We start from the raw sequence: 18,582 nt of genomic DNA, 5'->3' as shown, positions 1-18,582 counted from the left end.
TAACCTACCAGTGTATTTTTAGACTGGGAGATGGGAGGAAGCTGGAGCACCTGGAGGTCACCTTCTGTACATGAACATGGTGAGAACATTCAAACAATAGGCAGATAGCACTCCAGGTCCACAATTGCACCCAGGGTCCCAACAGTGTGACGTAGCAATGCTAAACACTGTGCCACCATGCTGCCCTCTTACAAACTTTCCACTATGAAAATCTTCAGTTTCAGAAAAGCACCCATCACTTATTCAACTATGATGGCCTCTAGTGTCTGCTTGAAATAGTGTTCACGTTATCAGCTGTTTGAGTCCACAGTATTAGATCATTTGGCACCTCAAGTAAATTGTAAAGGGAAAAACAGATTTGTGAGATGCAGTATACATTGCGTCTTTACTATTTCATAGCAATACATTTTTTTCTTGGTACCCATAAAACAATATTGGTTTAATTCCAAACATTTCAAAAATACACATCTGTTGGTTTTCATCTGCGCTATTTATTATTCATATGAAGCTCTATTCCACTAGTCATTTTTGCTGCTTAAAAGTCTGTTTGCAAAGAGCAAGAAATAACGAGGACACATTACAAGCCTGACTTAGTAAAAAGCCATCAGTGTCTAACTCTAGAATGCAAATTCAGTGCTTCTGAAATGTGGATAAAAATGTAAAAATGCCTGTAATTTAGTCGTAGATACCAAACATGAAATACTGCCTTCTCTCTGAATTCATATGCACTGTATAGAAATCCATACTGTATTTATTGAATTCTGTAATGCTGTGCAAAGACTTGCAGAATGTATTGTATCTCCAAGACTGATAAGAACAATAATTTATACAGAAAATTACAATAAAAAATGTGATATAAGTCTGAGGTCCATTCTTAATTAAAGGAAATGGAGAATTGGAAAGGGTTGCAACTCTCAACAAAGCACAAAAATGAAATAAAGTGAAAACTACCTTTTTAACAAGCTTATTCTAAGTAATTAGACAAAATTGAAAATGCGTTTTGTTTTACCAATTAGACATAGCATAGAATACTATCCCTTGAAATAAAGAGACCTCAACGTCAGGTATGCCCTGTGAGTTGAGTAAATAAGGTGTATTTTGAAGAACGACCCTCCATTTTCTGACTCTTCAGTTGCAGATAACTGTTCAAGACCCAGACTTCGCTTTCAGTCTCAATCAAAAGTACTTGCATGACCCATGATTTTGATGGAAGGAGTCTGGAAAACATCGCATAGTTTTTGCCGCTGTTAGTATCCATAGGTCATTGTAGTGAATTCTCTCTACAGAAAGATTTGACAGCTTTGACAAGGAGACGGTGAAGTGGGTGGAAATTTGTTCCTATTTTAGTGCTTCTAGTGCATCAGATCTAAGAGCCTTTCCACAAAAACAGATAACAGTGATTTCTTTCTGTGGCTACATTCTTCTTCTTTCTTCAGAGTTGCGCTACACCTCATATACAAATCTATCATATCTAACACAATATGACTCTTAATATAACAAGTCAGATTTAATAGTTACAAATGAGCCATAGGTACGATCAAGTTTAAAATTTCTCAATAAATTGAGATGGGTTGATAGGCTGTGGGTTAAAATGCAAAGTGAGATCATGTCATATTTCAGTTGTCAATATGATGGAGTTCTTAAACGACTATGTACTGTAACTTGTATTCTAATATCCCATGGGATATTTATGATTTATTATCCAAATAGCCCTTTCCTCTTCATTTGTTATTTTTTTATTTTATTATTTTTTTCATTAGACATTTCCAAGGATGATGAATGTCGTAGTTCAGTAATGCTTATATAGCTGATTTCTTTTTACTTGCACAAAAACACCCAAGTGCAGCTGGCTTCTCATTCAGAAAATACAAAGTTAATGATTGCAGAAAAATAATCTGACTTGTACACAACTTGTATGCCTTGCATTTTCTACTTCCCAGTGTTGGGAGGTGGGTCCCCACTGTAACATCTTTCTGGGGTGGGGGTAATAGTCCACTCAATCCATTTTTAATGCACTTTTGTTTAATTTTTACTTTCCATCTTGCATCAAACACAACATCTGAAACAAACATCATCAACACCAGTCTCTTCCATCACGAATTGCAAGTTGTTTTGTGTTTTTATTATATACTGTATATCACATACTGTATTTATTATGTAACTTTACAGACAATATTCAAATTAGAATTGTTTTCAGCCTATATATTTATGGTTAACAGGCAAAGCAGCTTCTGTGCTTGGCATGCTGCCATATTCAGAGATACCACTGGGAACTGTTTTTGTAACTAATAGGATAATCCTATTCCAGATGCACATGGCTATTTTGGAAGTAGAAAAGACCACTAATAACATCTGCAATGTACTGGGCTCTTACAATAAAGGTGCAGAATGTTCCGTGTTCTTCAGGAAGACAAACCATTCTCATGTCCTTCAGAGTCATCCCTTCGGAAGGTACTATACTGATGGAAAAGCTTATGTACTTTCACAAAAAGTTGTCAATTTGTTTTAAGCCCTCTGATCAGCAATACAGCTTGTGCAGTGAGGCATTGCAACTTGACAATCACACGACAGCTCGATAGGTACACTTTTACCCAGTGAGGTCCAGGTGGCAATGCCCGATCAGGACACCTTTAAAAAGGCCTTAATTCAAAGATTAGGTCACTGCAAGAAAAAGGACACACTTAGTCCCTTTTCTGTGCATTCCATAATGCCTTGAATGTCACCAGAAGCAAGGGAGAGGGCCACTGGCATGCTGCAGACAGGCATGTCATGTGCCAGTATAGCCAGACACTATGGAATAAGTCACTCCACTGAGTCCCAACTGCAGAGAAGGTTTCAGCAGACTGGCAAAACAGATGACCGTCCACGATCCGGTCGCCCTCGAGTGACCACACCAGAGCAGGACCGACACATCAGACTGTTCCATCTGAGAGATCGTTTCAGATCTGCCACCCGTGCTGCTTCTGAAACTGCCGGCAGACACAATGCCCGCATCAGTGACAGGACAGTGAGGCTCCATTCTGCTGGCCTTAGAGCCAGGCGACCTGTCAGAGGCCCTCTGCTCACACCTCCTAAACGTCACACCCGACTGGCTTGGGTCAGACAAAGGCTGAGATGGACTCGTCAGCAGTGGCATCAGGTCCTCTTCACGAATGAGTCACTCTTCATCCTGTTCCATGCACATGGGAGGGCCAGAGCAGTTGCGTTTCTTTTTTCCATCAGTACAGTATATTTATAAGATACTTTGAATTCTACTCATTGTATTTTGCCACGAAGAAAAAAACAATACAAAGAAATGACAGACTGGGCAGTGGACTGACTTGCTTTTGTCAGTTATGTTTTTAAAATAAAACATAAACAACTGAAAAAGGTCAAATTTCGCATGTTCCACTTCTCAGACGAAAGGAAAGCAAAAAGCCACCTACTTTGCCATTACCTATAAAAAAAGTGAAAGGCTTAGGGGTCACTTACTACAATCAAGCTGTCTCCTTAGCAGAGTTTAGCAGCTGCAAATATACTTGAAAACATGACTGATACCAAAGAACTATGTGCATAAATAAGTCCTAAATTGTTCCACTGATTGCTCTTTTTTCATATTCTTTTATTGACATACCAGCCCTGGCCTGGTAAAGAATCACACAGGAGTTTACCAGTTTTCCAAATAAGACAATACACTAGCCAGTACTCACAGAGGAGTAAAAGCCAGATTCCACAAAATGTTGAATCCTCATGCTACAAGATGTACTACCTTCAGGCTCAATCAAGGTTTTATCATGTAGGCATGTAATAAAACTGTGTTACTTACTGTATTGCACTGTATGTGTCAATATCAGAACCACACAGCTGCGTGTGCTGTATTTTATGCATGCTTGATTTGTGATGATAAAAGTGAATTCCTTTCTATAACATGGAGATAGACCTCAGTACTGTAAATAACATCAATAATGGATATTACCACACACACCAGGAGCTCCTGTTGAGAGAAGATCCCGGTAATGCTGACTGACCAACCTACAGTACCAGAATGAGAATACAGGTGCATTCCTGTGTAAGTCTCTAGTCTCATGACTGTTGTAGGTTCATGTTCCTGCTGCAGACATTGATGTTGTGCCGTACTCTTGACTGAGGTACTTTACCCTAATTGCTCCAGTTGTATAAATAGGGACCAGCAGTTCTGGGAAGTACTCCTTGGATCTGTGTCCCATCATGGGGGGACATCAAGTTCTCTAGTCCTCTGAATGCTACAGAAACCAGGATGAGGACTGGATCAATGAGTTGCTGTGGCTTGGAGTGGGAAATTAACTGGATTTAAAACACACCTTGTGTCAACAGGGTTAGTAGCACAAAAGTAGCTTAACATGAACTAAAAATAAAAAGAAGACAATACACTGAATAATGTTTCTGTACATCCTGCCTGGTGTACGTCCCTTAAATATCTGCATAAAATCTCTGCAGTGAAAGAATCTGAAATGTAAGTTCATATTTTTCTTTATAAAAGAAGGCATTGACATGTTTACTTTAATCAAATCACCTCCAACTGTGGGTAGAAAAATTCCTTCATTGGACAAAATATTAGGAACCCTCATCACAACATGTCTGCCCTCCACAAGTGGTAAAAATAGGTAACAATTGTGACCTGTATTCAACAAGGCACTGAAATATTTAAACACAGTAATTTCATATTCTTCAACTGAGGCTATGATAATTGTATGTCATTGCTAAAAAACAAATTTCTTCTGGCTTTCCGCAGGATTGGGATGTTGAGATTGTCATGGCTAGGGGAGTTGACAGGAGTGTCTCTCAAGCGCCTAAAGACAAACAGGCTTTGTCTATTACAGAGAATCAAGTAATTCCACTGGGATCCTAATATTTTGGACAGGGGCTATACCTGAGCACTACAGAAAATGAAACAAGGTTTGTTTATTATCATTTCTTCAAGTAGAAAGATGGAAGTAAAAACTATATAATTTTAGACATGCATAGAAGTCACATTAGGTTTAACCTGTTTTCATTCCAGTTAGGCTACACAGATGAAGGGCTACACTTTAATCCAACACTAGTCTGCAGAATTTAATGGGCTTTCACCCTTATTACTGAGATTAAAATAAAATATATAATAAAACACTCTTACAAAAGTAATTAAAAAAGTTCATTTGGCAGTTTTGATTTAATCTCCCAAATAATCTTTCTCATTACTAGTAGGGCTTTGCTGCGTTTTTCATTCTTTATAACACTTCTCACAAGATGTCAATAGCTAAGAGGAATAAAATCACTTTCAGAAAGGATTAGGGAAGAACTGGAACTGGTTCAGCCTTTTCAGTTGCATTTTCACTGCATTAACATGTGCAAGTCTCGAGACATGTAAATACCTCAGTTCAAGTACTGTACATACTGCAGATGGATGTCTGCACATGCAAATATGTGAAGTCTGTGTTTGTTATTCTCGCTCCTCTTTAAATAATTTGATTAAAAAATTGTGAGTCTTGTTTAAATTATTTTTTTATTTTTTTCTGTGCATTCACGAATACCAAGCCTTATGAGATCTGTGAAACTCAGTGACAAATATGAAGGATTTCAGTCAGGCTACAGCCCTTCCAAAACACTTTTTGGTCTGAAAAAAGTTTCTGAATGAGATGTTAAAAAGGAGCTCAAGCTGCACTTGGGTTATCATTTTCTACCATTTTCTAGGGCCATGTTAACACACAGGTTCATTCTGGTAGTAGATAAGATTTCTGATTCATTTACCACATCAATTCACTAGACCGTTCACGGCCAAAGTGTCACTGAAATATGTTTGCTGAAACTCTTTTTCATAAAGGTCGTAAAATTCCTAAAGAAACTACAGTATGATATGAGAATCTGTTGTATTAGTTTTAACTGACATTACACCTTTTTCTATTTCTATTCTTTTGGCTTAAAAAAACAGTTTATTGAATCAATAGTGAATAAGTAGGCACTTTGCTCTAAAGTGAATTACAGAGATTATGAATTAGGCACAAACTCTGCTGTAGAGTCATTGACATCAGGATCTTGGGTCTACTCTCTTCCAAAAAGAAAAAGAACATGGCAAACCAATAATTCAGTGACAGATATTGGGTTTGAAACAGAGGCCATTTTATAACACGTCCTTTACCTTAATCAATGGACTACCTAACCTTTACATTTGTTCTCTAATTGTGGGGAAATCTTATAACCAACTAAACATCCTCTTTAAAAATCTTAATTTGATTTTCAAAGGTAAACTGTAAAGAGTGTACAGTACATACAAATAAAACACATCAGCACTAATTCTAACCCTAATTAAATAAATACAATATCCAATACTAATATTAAATAAAATAAGCTTCTTGATTGTAACAGCAGATATAGTACACACGAATTTAGATACATTTCTATATTTCCTCTCCATCACACTTTCACCCTCCCTCCTTCTGCCCACCTTTGTTTGTTTCTCTCTTTGCTTTTCATTTTATTTTACTGAAGCAATGTCCATGCAGTCATCTCTGTCTATTCAGGTGAATATTAATCAGCAGGGTGGTACAGTTTGGTGCACTCTGAGGATGAAGTAGAACAAAAAAACAAACTAGTTTTCTGATGAAGAGTATCCTACTGAGTAAAAATAAAACAAGATGGAAAACACTTGTTAATGCCACAATGGGGGCATCTTCTTTCCAGTGTTAAGGCATTGAATCAAGTCTTCGCTAGAGCTCATCTGTGATTCAACCTTGATTATAGCACTACGTACTTCCCTGATTGCGAAAGGCTCTGCTAGTGATTCAAAGACACAGACTTCTTTTGAAGTGCAACCATCGGGCCACAGAAACACAAACAAAACTGAGGGCCAGCAGGTGTGATTTATTTCTGCTAAGAGTCCCCCCTTTTCGATGTGCAAAACAGCCTCTTGGTAATATCCAGCCCAGGCTGTAAGGTAGTTAAAATAGTGCTTCTTTGATCGATCAAGATAGTCCTGAAACTCTTGGATTAATTTGCCTCTCAGGCCATCAGAAGGAGAGTCTGATCATTAGCTGACTTCTCTGATCAATATTTTCCGTGTTTCTGATGGTGATGTTCTAGATATTTGAGGTCGATGTGCCCAGTCAGAGCTGCTAACATTTTCCTGCACCATTTTTCCAACAGTTAGGTGCAAATGGAGAAACTGTGCCGTAACCTCTTCTTCACAGAGTTTGTTTCTGGAGGCAGGGTAATGTTGCAAATCGCAACAATGCACTCAGTCTTTTCCTTTAGATTGGTGTAGACTATATGACTTAAGTGGTATAAAATAAACCTTGTTATGTGAAGTACTAAACTGTACGGGGGCATGTTGTATAGATTGCAGGAATGCACTGATTTACTACTGTGTTTGCAGACACACATTAAAAATATTTATTGGAAAATCTATTTATTCTCCCATAAAAATTGCATGTGAAGTAAATAATGTGCCCATTGTTGGTTTGTCCACAGTGATAAAACTCAAAATTGTCTTCACTTCTTGATTTTGTTTGAAGTTGTTAAATTCACAAGGCTGACCTTATTTAAAAATCATAAAAAGAAACTTGCTGTTTTGATGTACTGATCCAGTTTTGTCCTAATTATTTAAATGTACACATTTTCTACTGCATAGAAATAACATATTAAGATCAATGATCATTTCCATCCCTTAGTTTTAAGGCATTCATGGATCTGTTAAATTATCAAGTACTGATGGTATTGAATTGTGTGCACTTGTTTTAACTGTCAATATCATTTAGTGTGTTTGATTCAGTTTGGGGAGTTTCCAAAATGTCCATCCGGGAGGACCGACGAACATGACGATCTTGTTTTCTTAATTCAGAAGAATATCTTTTTTATTTACTGTTTGCAGAGGAAAGCACCTCAGTCATCTGCTGAAGCTGTATGTTTTGGAACCTACAAGTATTTCTTTTCAAGCCCTTGGTTTTATAAAACACAGGCGCAGATCAAAAGAATGAAAATGGCTTAGCTGGTTAGAAAATGTATAAAGTAGGACAGAATGTTTGCCAAGCTATTCTAGCATCCAGGTGTGGAATCAAACAGAATTAGTTTCCTGTCATTTTTGCATATAAATGTCTTTCTAACCTTAATCTAGCAGACACATCCCGGCTGAATTCATTACGCTGTTGTGTATGATTTAGAGTGGTCTGCTTCAGAGTAAAACTGGCTTTAAAAACATCTCTTCTGATTACTCTTACTGTAAAACAAGAAAGACACCGAAATCTAAATTTACCAAGGTATTAACTGTTCCTAAAATAACAAGGAAACAATAATAAGTCACATCCAATTTCCAGTGTAGAATTATAGTTATTAATAGTAATTTTCAAAGATATGCTCAGTTTTTTTTCCCGTTTAAATCAAACTTAACCAGCAAGCTCAGTAAAGTTACCCAATTGCAAATACGTGGACTTGTTTTTTAATGATTAAACTTCAAGATCAGTTATAAAATGGTATTTAGATTCTTAAAGTACACTCAGGGTAGCTTGTAGTGTATGTTCTTAAGAAATACCTTAATTAAAGAGAAAAACAAAATAAGACCATTGCAATTGCATCTGTAGTGAATCTGAAGATACAGTGCTGTATGTTATTTCTTTTCACTTTCACTGTAGAATACACATGGTGCCATTACGTTTCCAAATACCATTGTAAGCATGCTGTACTATTAGCAATTTTATTTTAGTGCCTGTTTGTGTTAAGCATATCTAGTTTTACCACGTAATAGCAACATGATTAGGGTGACTACTGCATACAACAGTATGACCTGCTGTAGACCAGTTCTTGCCGAAAGAACCAAACGTTCCAATTCGCTCTACAAGAAAGCTGTGTGATGCAATTCTGAGAAAACTGTTTTCCCATTTACAGTTCCTTAAACCGATGATGATGCCGTTCCACACTGATAGATTGTTTAATCTCAACCTGCATCATACATCATCTGCTGATTACACGGAAAGGGTAATATGCGGTCAATAAATGAGAAAAATGAGACTTGAAGCTTTTCAAATTGTTTGCATTAACTCGTTCCATCATCGCTTATTTACGCTGCATACCAAAAACGCAAATGCGTTTTTATGCACGACACACGCTGAAAACCAGGAAACCCGAGAGCCCTTTGGCTATTGGTAATACAGGTCTGACATGAACAATTGACCCTTATTTATTTCTTTCTGTCAGTTTCATAACCAGATGATTTTTGTAATGCTACAGCTGTACAGTACCAACAAAGCGTATTAGGAACATTTAAAAATGTAATCATCATAATCATTATTATTACGCAGAATATTAAGCTACAGAGGGTATTCCAATACTTATGTGGATCCCATACAGACTGTATACTGTAGATAAGCACTCGCATTTTCTGTGAAGACCCATTCATACTGTACTGTATAAACTCGCAAACCAAACGTGAACACTAAATGTAATACATACAGTATATATATATTAATTCGCAGATTAATTACTAACAATATGCCATACGGTATATATTTATATATTTCTCCTATAGGTCTAGAAGGATTTCTAATTAAAAAAAGTCTGACAAACCCTTAAACGATGTATTCTTTCGTATAGTTTCGGGGCTTACAGAATTTGGGGAACGATTCCTTAGGATGCTGATAGCTTCACGTATTGTAAAACCTTAAACGAAATTAAAGGCCTGTTGTATTACCAAGATTGTTTATCTGTTAGTATTGGACGAGTTTTGTTGGCCTTCTAATTTATGGTTTATGTGCTTAAAAGAAAAAACACGTGTTACGAACTAAAAAAAAAATGCGCTTTTTTATTTGCAAGAGAACATTTGCAAGCCGGTATGTGGTGCCACATTGAAAACAACATCAGTGCGCAAAGACGTTGCCTTACCTGTACCAGTCTAAACCTCTGTCATAGTTTCTATCGAAGAAATGCGGCTCCGTGCCAACTGCTCGCACATCTGGGTGCACCCTAATGAACTCGAGTACAGCCCTGGTTCCACCTTTTTTAACGCCGACGATGATCGCATTCGGCAATTTCTTGTTTCCAAATTTCGGGGTGCCAGAATTATTCGACCTCCGCTCTGCCGTGCCGAAACTCCGCGGAGTACTGAGGAAGGCTGCAAAGTTTTTGCTTTGGTTATGAACCGGGCTTGTTCCCTGGCGAGTCAAACCCAAATTCGAGGTCGCATCCCGGATCGCCTTGGAGTCTACCGGCAAAGTGCAATAGTGGGATTTTTGCAGAAGTTTTTTGCTCCCTACGTTTTGGGATAGGAGGCACCTGTGCTCTTCATAACGCTGGCTTTGCATGATGGTATCAGAACAGAATATGAGACTGTAGCATAAATATGTAAACGACAAGGAAAGCGTGAATATAAAAAGAAATCTTCTGGTTAACCTATTTGAAGATGGCACGAGTCGGCTGGTGAACCTATATGCCATGTCTCCATGGATTAAGACGTTGCATGTTTTTGCTTTTGGATCTTTCCTGGGCTCCTACGTTTTTCTGGGACATCTGTAGGATCAAGCAGTATTCCAAAAAACGCTTATGTTGAAAGATCCAGAAGTACCAAGGCGGTATACAGGAGTCGGGCAATTTAATCTAGCCGTGATAAAGTGACAGAATTCTTCCGTAACGGACCGGTGTGAGGTCTCGAAGTGGCCGGTTTGCCACACGGCGCCACCTGCCAAGGCATTTCGTGTCTGTGAGATCAAGCAATTTCTCCTTAAGTTAGGTAAAATGACAATACATGACAATCTGAGATTTGTACATTACGCAGCAACCGAGTCACTCAAAGCCACTCAAAATCCTGTATCAATTCTGTGCAGTCCAGCGATATTCTTGTACTTCCTTGGTTCATTCAGTTCACGGACATCCCCTTATAGATTTTCATAAAATAATTATCCTTTTGGGAAACTTCAGAAATCCACTTTTTAAGTTCACGACGATTTATTACTGCTTCTTTGTTTTACGCATTTAAACCAATGTGGTGTAATGCGCACTCCTTCCTTCTCAATCTGAGTGCTTTTGCAAGCTTTCAGAGCTTAAAGGCCGTGCATTTCAGCTTCTGCTCCCTCAAAGTTCCCAAGAATGCCTTTGCAGCAGCGAAGAGCTGATGATAAATATTTAAAGGCGCTATCTGACGTCAGTTCTCAGCCTCCTGAATGCGTTATTTAATAAAAAGGAATACCCAGAGCTTCTCACATTCAAATACTAACCCCGGCAACATTAGATACCTTGGTAGCTTTGGGTGCTGTTCCTTTTTTTACATTGCTAGTTTCACACGTACAGTATACGAAAAAAAAAACCACTCTATTCCACCCTCGTCCTCGTTTGCCTCTCCAGCTAGACTATGGCATACACCTTGATATACTGTACTATAGCGTTTTGTACAGTATGTCGAAGATTTAAACACTTCTGTTCGCATGTACGCATGTATCGATCCAAATGTGAGCGATGAACGAATCATTTGTACTTACAAGATAGACTTGCTAAAAACACATCGCATCTTCATAATGCGCTTTAATGCCTCTTCGTTGTTAATCACAAGTCACAAGACCAGGAGATATGACATCGTTACTTTAAAAGAAGACACAAGCGGAGGATAAATCTGTAGAAATCAGTAATTAAAAGCTAAGCTCATACTGGAAATGTATATCTTGTAGTCCTTACTTGCATAGCCTGTAGGGAGATGATGTTTGGAATTGTCTTGCTACTTTGCTGCAGTGAGAGATCCAACTTTGGCTTTCGTGTAATTTTGAGCACCTTTAAAAGACACACGTGCGCGTTCCGTGCATTTCAAAGTATGTGCGTAAAATTTGGGGTATAAAGAAATAAAATATTGTAATGTAGTCATAGTTTACATAATCAGAACCAGCATAAGCGCAGCACAGTGCAAAAGGCGCGTTAATCCTGGGATATATATTTGGTGAATATAAAACTGGAATCTTATTAAATCTGGGACCAGCTCCTTATTAACGTTGCCACTAAGACTGATGTAGTGATACACTGTGGGTTTGAATTTACCTTATCTGATTTTTAACCATTATTAGACTCCCTCTAGTGCCGGGAAAAAATATTGTAATCTGAAGCACAATTTCAACTGGCTCAAGGTACTTTAAACACAGGAGCATAATCGTAACTGGTAATCTAACACAGGGTGATTTCAAGCTGCCTATGTTGCAACCCGGTGTAAGAAGGATTGGGTTTGTACTTGAGGGGGCGACGTAGTGGAGTGAAGGACGTCAGTATTGCTGCCTCACACGTGGTCTTTTCCTTACATGGTATCTTCCTGTTTATTTGGATTTTCTCGAGATGCTTCAGGTTCAGCGCTAACTTCTTTTCCAGAAAGACAACAACTGCAAAGTCATTCAGTGATTTTTAAGTGGAGCAGCCTGCAAGTGATCTAGAAGATGGAATGGATAAAAGGGTGGAATGAGAATGAGCCTCACAGCTCTTGGGTCCTGGGTTCGATTCTGGATTGTGTCACCTTCTGTGTGGAGTGTAAATGCTCTCTTCATGTTTGTGTGGTTTTCTTTAGGTGCTCAGATTCCCCCTCCCCTTTCAGAGACTAGCTGACTAGGTGAAATCGTTTCTCAAAATTGTGTGTGTGTGCCCTGTGTGGACAGGTATCCTGTCCATACTGTAGTCTGGGATGCCATAGCCCTTATCAGAAATAAGAGGGTTTCTAATAATGAATGAAGATACATTCCATGGATTACTTAGTGAACCACATAAACCAGTTTTTTTCAAACATTCTTTCAAAAAGAATGCAATTCTCTAGGATATTTTTGTATGTTGGTTATTGTTGACAGCTGTGCATTAATGCTTTTCAGTTCTATTCTGAAGCAGCCTTGATTGTAATGTGTTTCGCCACACTGCCATTGAATGCCAGGCAGTGGTGTCTGAATAATGATGTTGCTGCTGTGGTCAGGCCAAGAACCCTATTTAAAACTATTGGAAAAGCCCAGGGGATGTCTTAAAAATGTATTGCTCAAACCATTAACCACCTAATGAACATGAAACAGTTCGTAAGGTGGTAAAGAGCAGTATTACAAGGCTTTAAATAGTCTTTGCAACTAGTCTGAGAAGATCCAGACTTGTGGATCTCTGCACACATACTAAAGAACTTCGGCTAAAGAGTGAATTCCATAAACCCTTTCTTTACAATGACAACATCACAGCTTCATTTACTGCTCCATGAACAGTGAATTATGCAGGCAAGCAATGGAATTCTTTTAGATGTCTTTTATATAAGTGCAGTCAGTGTCCTTTTATTTCTCTAATGTAATTTTAGTGGGTTTCTCCCGAGTGAAGGAGTCTGAGAAATCCCATTTCAGCGAAGAACAATCCATCAGTTTTTATCTTTCAAAAGGTGATATCTCTACATGGTGAAAGTTAGCAAAGCTCTGGATCTTACCCAAAAGAAATTATATTGCTACTACTATTGGATTGCAAGGAGTGCCTTCTGCACCACAAAATCTTGCAGTGAATTATATATGAGTAGACTACTTTGCTACCTCTGTAGAGACATGTCAGTTCATTTTCAGCAGGTGAACATAATTACATAACTCAACTATAGTCCCAACCTGTCTTTCTCATGTTGGGAGCTTATGGGTATGAGTTTCTCATCCAGCTATGATTTTGAATAAATCACAAGGAGTCACATTCAGCTACATACTGCAGTTGGAATGTTAGTTCTAGGCACCCACAAATCTTTACATGAAGAAGCTCCATCTGTGTCCAGTCCAAATTCACTTAATTTCAACTTTGTGCCAAAAGGTACTCATGGAATTGAATTGTGAAGAATTCCACTGGTTAGGATTCTGAATTCTTAAATCCAGTGTCCTTACAGTGTCCTTTGCCCTTTTGTCCTGTCTTGTTCTGTTCAAATGAGAAATGAGAAGTTAGTCTGCTTGCTCTTCTGTGAATTCCTTACAGAGCAGTAATGCACTTTTCAACAATTTAAAGTCGTCTTCATTTTTCACTTTACTTTTCCAACAGCAATGTGACATTTTATTTTTTAGTGACCGAGTTTCAGGGAAAAGGCTTCCAATCACCACATATATTCTGTTTGATGTCATTGTCAAATACATCTTGTGATGTGAAATATGGCTCTATCTACTTATATTTTGAGACAGTGAATTTACTATTCATTGGGGAACTACTGTTTAAGTTTTGTCAGTAACACTAAATAATTACTCAGAGGTTATCAGTATCTTAGTGCCCTGGAACTCATTGACTGTACATTTTTTTCTTCTTAGTATCTAGTTACCCTCTGTCCTTATCATTCATCCAGTCTTTTTCTAACCGCTTTATCCAATTCATGGTCGCGGCAGAGCTGGCACCTATCCTGGCAAGAAAGTGTGACAGGCGGGATACACTCTGGACTGGATGCCAGTACATTGCAGGGAACAAACAGACACACACACACTCACACAGTCAATGTATCATGTAAGTTCTCTGAATAAAAGTCACAGCATACCCCACAAGAAGTAAGAAAGAAAAGGTAGTCTTGGATCAATAACCTAAGAGCAACCCTATAAACAAGGATCTTGCCCAGTCATTTCTGTTTCAAAAACATGCCTGGGCTGTTTGATCCAGCGCCCCACAACTACAAGAAACTACCATTGGTTTCAGTTTTTGTATGTTTGTATTTTTTCCCATAGCTTTGTGCTTCAGAAAATTTCTGACATGTAGGGAATTAACTAAACTTTTAGGAGGATGTGGAAATAGTAGATTTTGGGAATTTGGGGGTGAATCAAGACTTTGATGAGGTTATTTCATCTGTTGTAAATACACAAACATGAAATATTAATTCTCACTCAACATGCATGCCTGAAGGATCAGGGCCTTCGTGGTGTGTATCTAAATGAAAAGATAATGGTAGGCCAGAACAGATTAGTATCAGATTTTGTAATTCCATGTGAGCTCCAGCCTAGCTAAATGGAGAACATTGCATTTTGCTGTGAAAATCAAATGAGTTCTTAGCTCACTGTGGTAAAGATCGAGATGGGATGGAATTGAGGAAAAAAAAGATCTAGTAAGAGGCTATAATATAAAGTAATCACTGTTGTTTTATATTATATTAAAGCTTCTGACACTGTAAGGAGGCATGTTCACCACTGTAGCCTCAGTTTTTAAGAAGATTATTATAACAACAATGTATGAGATTGACATCATTAAAGGCAATCAGTTCACCATACAAATCTTCATAACCCTTTACTTCAAAGGGAGCTACATTGCATTTAGACAAACCTCACTTTAAAAGTATGAGAAATGGGCAAAGACTTCAAACAAGGAAGCATAAAGCAGCAGTCACATAAAACTTAATACAAGAATTTTGCTGTTAAACATTTTACTTTCTACTCTCTGGGCTATCCCTTGGGCAAGTTGTGGGTTTTCTCTCTTGCACTTACAGCAAATGATCTTCTGAATTTTTTTATATGCTTTGTTGAGCTTTCATCTGATTGTCCCGGCATGCCTGTCTTTGCGCTATTCATTTTAGAATTTCTGCTTCATCCTCAGAAATCACAGCAAAGAGAAATATAGTGCTGTAGCACAGTGTGTATTATTCATTGTTCTTCATAAACAAGTTTTAAAGCAAACATACAGTGGGCCAGCTTTACCTTTTCATCTCCATCTTTGGTCAAGTATTCGGCTTTCACAAAAGCATTTATGACGGGCAATCTGGCAGTCACCCTCAATCTTCATCTACACTACCCCTTGAAGCAAAAAATCCAATGAGGCTTACATTTTTACAACTGCAATCTGCTGTTTCAATATGCCTTTTCAAAGTTTACTGATCTTGCACTCTGAAGCCTGCAGTCTGATGTATGTTACTGGATGTGAGAAAAACAGTTCTTTTGGCTTTAGCAACCTCTTTGTTTAGCAAACACAAACCACCTTTCTGATTGTTGCCGAACTTCATTCTGTCCCAGGACTCTGTGTACTGGTGTTTCAAGACACAGTAGCATGAAGGCATAGCTCAAGAGCATCTCTCTTATGACAGTCTCTTATCCTACATGTCCTGTGCTATTACGGTGTGTGTTTGATCAGTCCTTTACATAAATATGTGTGAGAGAAGCCTGCCATGACTTATTTGTTTAGACTGGACCACCATTTTGTAGTAACTTCACATGATATTCTTTGGAAGAGTATGTTATGTTCACTATAGCATAGCATAGTGAAGAGGCTATGTGGTTCTTACTTCTTACTGTTATCAGGAAGGGACCATTTGCTTAGTAATGGTTCCTATCTACGAGAATTATCCCAGGAGCCCTTTATTTCTGGTAAATCCCACATGTAGAAAAAAAAACTTACTGCAGCTCAGAAATGAGTTGAAAAATCAGTTAACCTTTCTTCCAGAAACAAGCTTTTGTTCATATTCCCTCACATGCTCTGCTCAGATGACTGGAGACCAATGTACCTGTGCCATTCTACACTGCGTCATCCAGCTTTAAAAGGCTGACATTTAAGACTGACTTCCATATTTGGGAACTCACAATGAAAAAAGAGAGTATTGGCAGTGATACCCTCACAATAAAGCAACCCCCCATCTGTTAATCTCAAAATTCTGAAGCCGCTTGTCAGTTTAATTTATTTACATTTATAATTGGTCATTAATTTTTTGGTGCTGAAATGTCAGTTTTCCACCACTTAAGAGAAAATTGCTCCAGAGTCTCTTCTTTACATTTGTGTGCTTGCGCAGTGACAGTTAGACATGGCATTTTCAAGGCATTCAGATAATTATTAGTTGCAGTTCATGGCTTCTGATATGCTGCTCTTCCGTTACTGCTATCTTCAGGAGGACAGGAGGAGAGAGATTCCACGGACACTGAGAAAAGAAATGTTGTGCTGTTTTAACTTTATCCTATTAAGAACATGCCTGCAATCAGTGATGAATTAGACCTCAGGAAAGCAGCTGAGTATTTTTATTGTGTGTAGCTACAGTTTAAAGGAAATTTAGCAGACTTTAAAATGTCACACTGAAAGAAAATATTTTTTCCTTTTTTAGGGATGGAGGTGATGTTTTTGATTCACAGGCACCATTTTTTTTGTCTTTAACAACAACGTTTTTCCTCTTAATATTAATCTAACAAAAGCAGTGCCTTTTAGATTTATCTAGTTCTTCTTCCTTGGGTATGACAAATTCTGTTCTATGTTGTGAGAGTCCCCATTATGAAAATGTTGAGATGCCATCAATGATAGATGATGATAGCCAGTTAAGAAACTGTTTATTCTGCATGACCTTTTTTTGACCCAAAATCATTCATGCATCTTGGTTTGGATTTTTAAACATTCCTCAATTTATATAATATAAATCATAGGCTGATGTTCCAGCATAGTGATTCCATATTATTATAACTGTGCACACTGAGAAGATGAGTATACATATATACAGTATACAGCAGGGCTTTTAATTAATTTAATTAATTTGTACGCATGGTACATGCAGTAAGAATAATAATAACATTAGGTTTGCATCTATTGTGTGTCTATGAATCCAGGTCTTCCAAATACAAGTCACAAAATGTTTGATTACACAAAAATCTGGTATGTTTCAGTACAAGTCTCTAAATGCACAGCATAATGCTTAGAGTTACATCTATAATACAATAGGATAAAGACCATGTTGATTGTGTAAACGTGTACTATCAAGCACGATCCAGTTGAGATAATGAACAAAATAACCATTGAATTTATATTTTAGACATATTTCATTTGTCAAAGTGTGACTGAGAACTTCCAGTTTGCATATTTTATTTCTAATGATTAAAATGCTTATTAATTCATCTGCTGGAGGGACAATATTAATAGTATCACATTGTATTTCTACTCTGTTTCTACATATGCATATACAGTACCACCACCTCCTCATGCATAGATTATATATTATATATACAGTGGTGTGAAAAAGTGTTTGCCCCCTTGCTGATTTCTTATTTTTTTGCATGTTTGTCACACTGAAATGTTCCAGATCATCAAACAAATTGAAATATTAGACAAAGATAACACAAGTAAACACAAAATGCAGTTTTTAAATGAAGGTTTTTATTATTAAGGGAAAAAAAAATCCAAACCTACATGGCCCTGTGTGAAAAAGTGATTGCCCCCCCTGTTAAAACATAAATCAACTGTGGTTTATCACATCTTTGGAAAGCTGAGTTCAATTTCTCTAGCCACACCCAGGCCTGATTACTGCCACACCTGTTCTCAATCAAGAAATCACTTAAATAGGACCTGCCTGACAAAGTGAAGTAGACCAAAAGATCCTCAAAAGCTAGACATCATGCTGCGATCCAAAGAAATTCAGTAACAAATGAGAAACAGAGTGAGATTTATCAGTCTGGAAAAGGTTATAAAGCAATTTCTAAAGCTTTGGGACTCCAGCGAACCACAGTGAGAGCCGTTATCCACAAATGGCGAAAACACGGAACAGTGGTGAACCTTCCCAGGAGTGGCCGGCTGACCAAAATTACCCCAAGATGACAACATCCAAAGAACTGCAGGATCACTTGCCTCAGTTAAGGTCAGTGTTCATGACTCCACCATAAGAAAGAGACTGGGCAAAAATGGCCTGCATGGCAGAGTTCCAAGACGAAAACC

General features: G+C 37.9%; 1 protein-coding gene across 1 annotated transcript in view; it reads right to left on the bottom strand.

Annotated features, from left to right (window-relative positions):
- hs3st2 (heparan sulfate (glucosamine) 3-O-sulfotransferase 2) overlaps nt 1-11,727 on the bottom strand; it is a 47,975-nt gene extending 36,248 nt beyond the window's left edge. Inside the window, exon 1 of the mRNA XM_088612728.1 lies at nt 9,865-11,727. Within this exon, the coding sequence (XP_088468854.1) occupies nt 9,865-10,415 (551 nt within the window). The 5' untranslated portion in view covers nt 10,416-11,727. The remainder of the gene's footprint in view (nt 1-9,864) is intronic.
- Nucleotides 11,728-18,582: the final 6,855 nt, after the last annotated feature.

Source organism: Lepisosteus platostomus, chromosome 19, assembly GCF_059453375.1.
Source record: "Lepisosteus platostomus isolate fLepPlt1 chromosome 19, fLepPlt1.hap1, whole genome shotgun sequence".
In the NCBI taxonomy this organism is placed as follows: Eukaryota; Metazoa; Chordata; class Actinopteri; order Semionotiformes; family Lepisosteidae; genus Lepisosteus; species Lepisosteus platostomus.
Note: the sequence above shows the minus strand (reverse complement) of the source record. Positions and strands in the feature narration are given on the sequence as shown.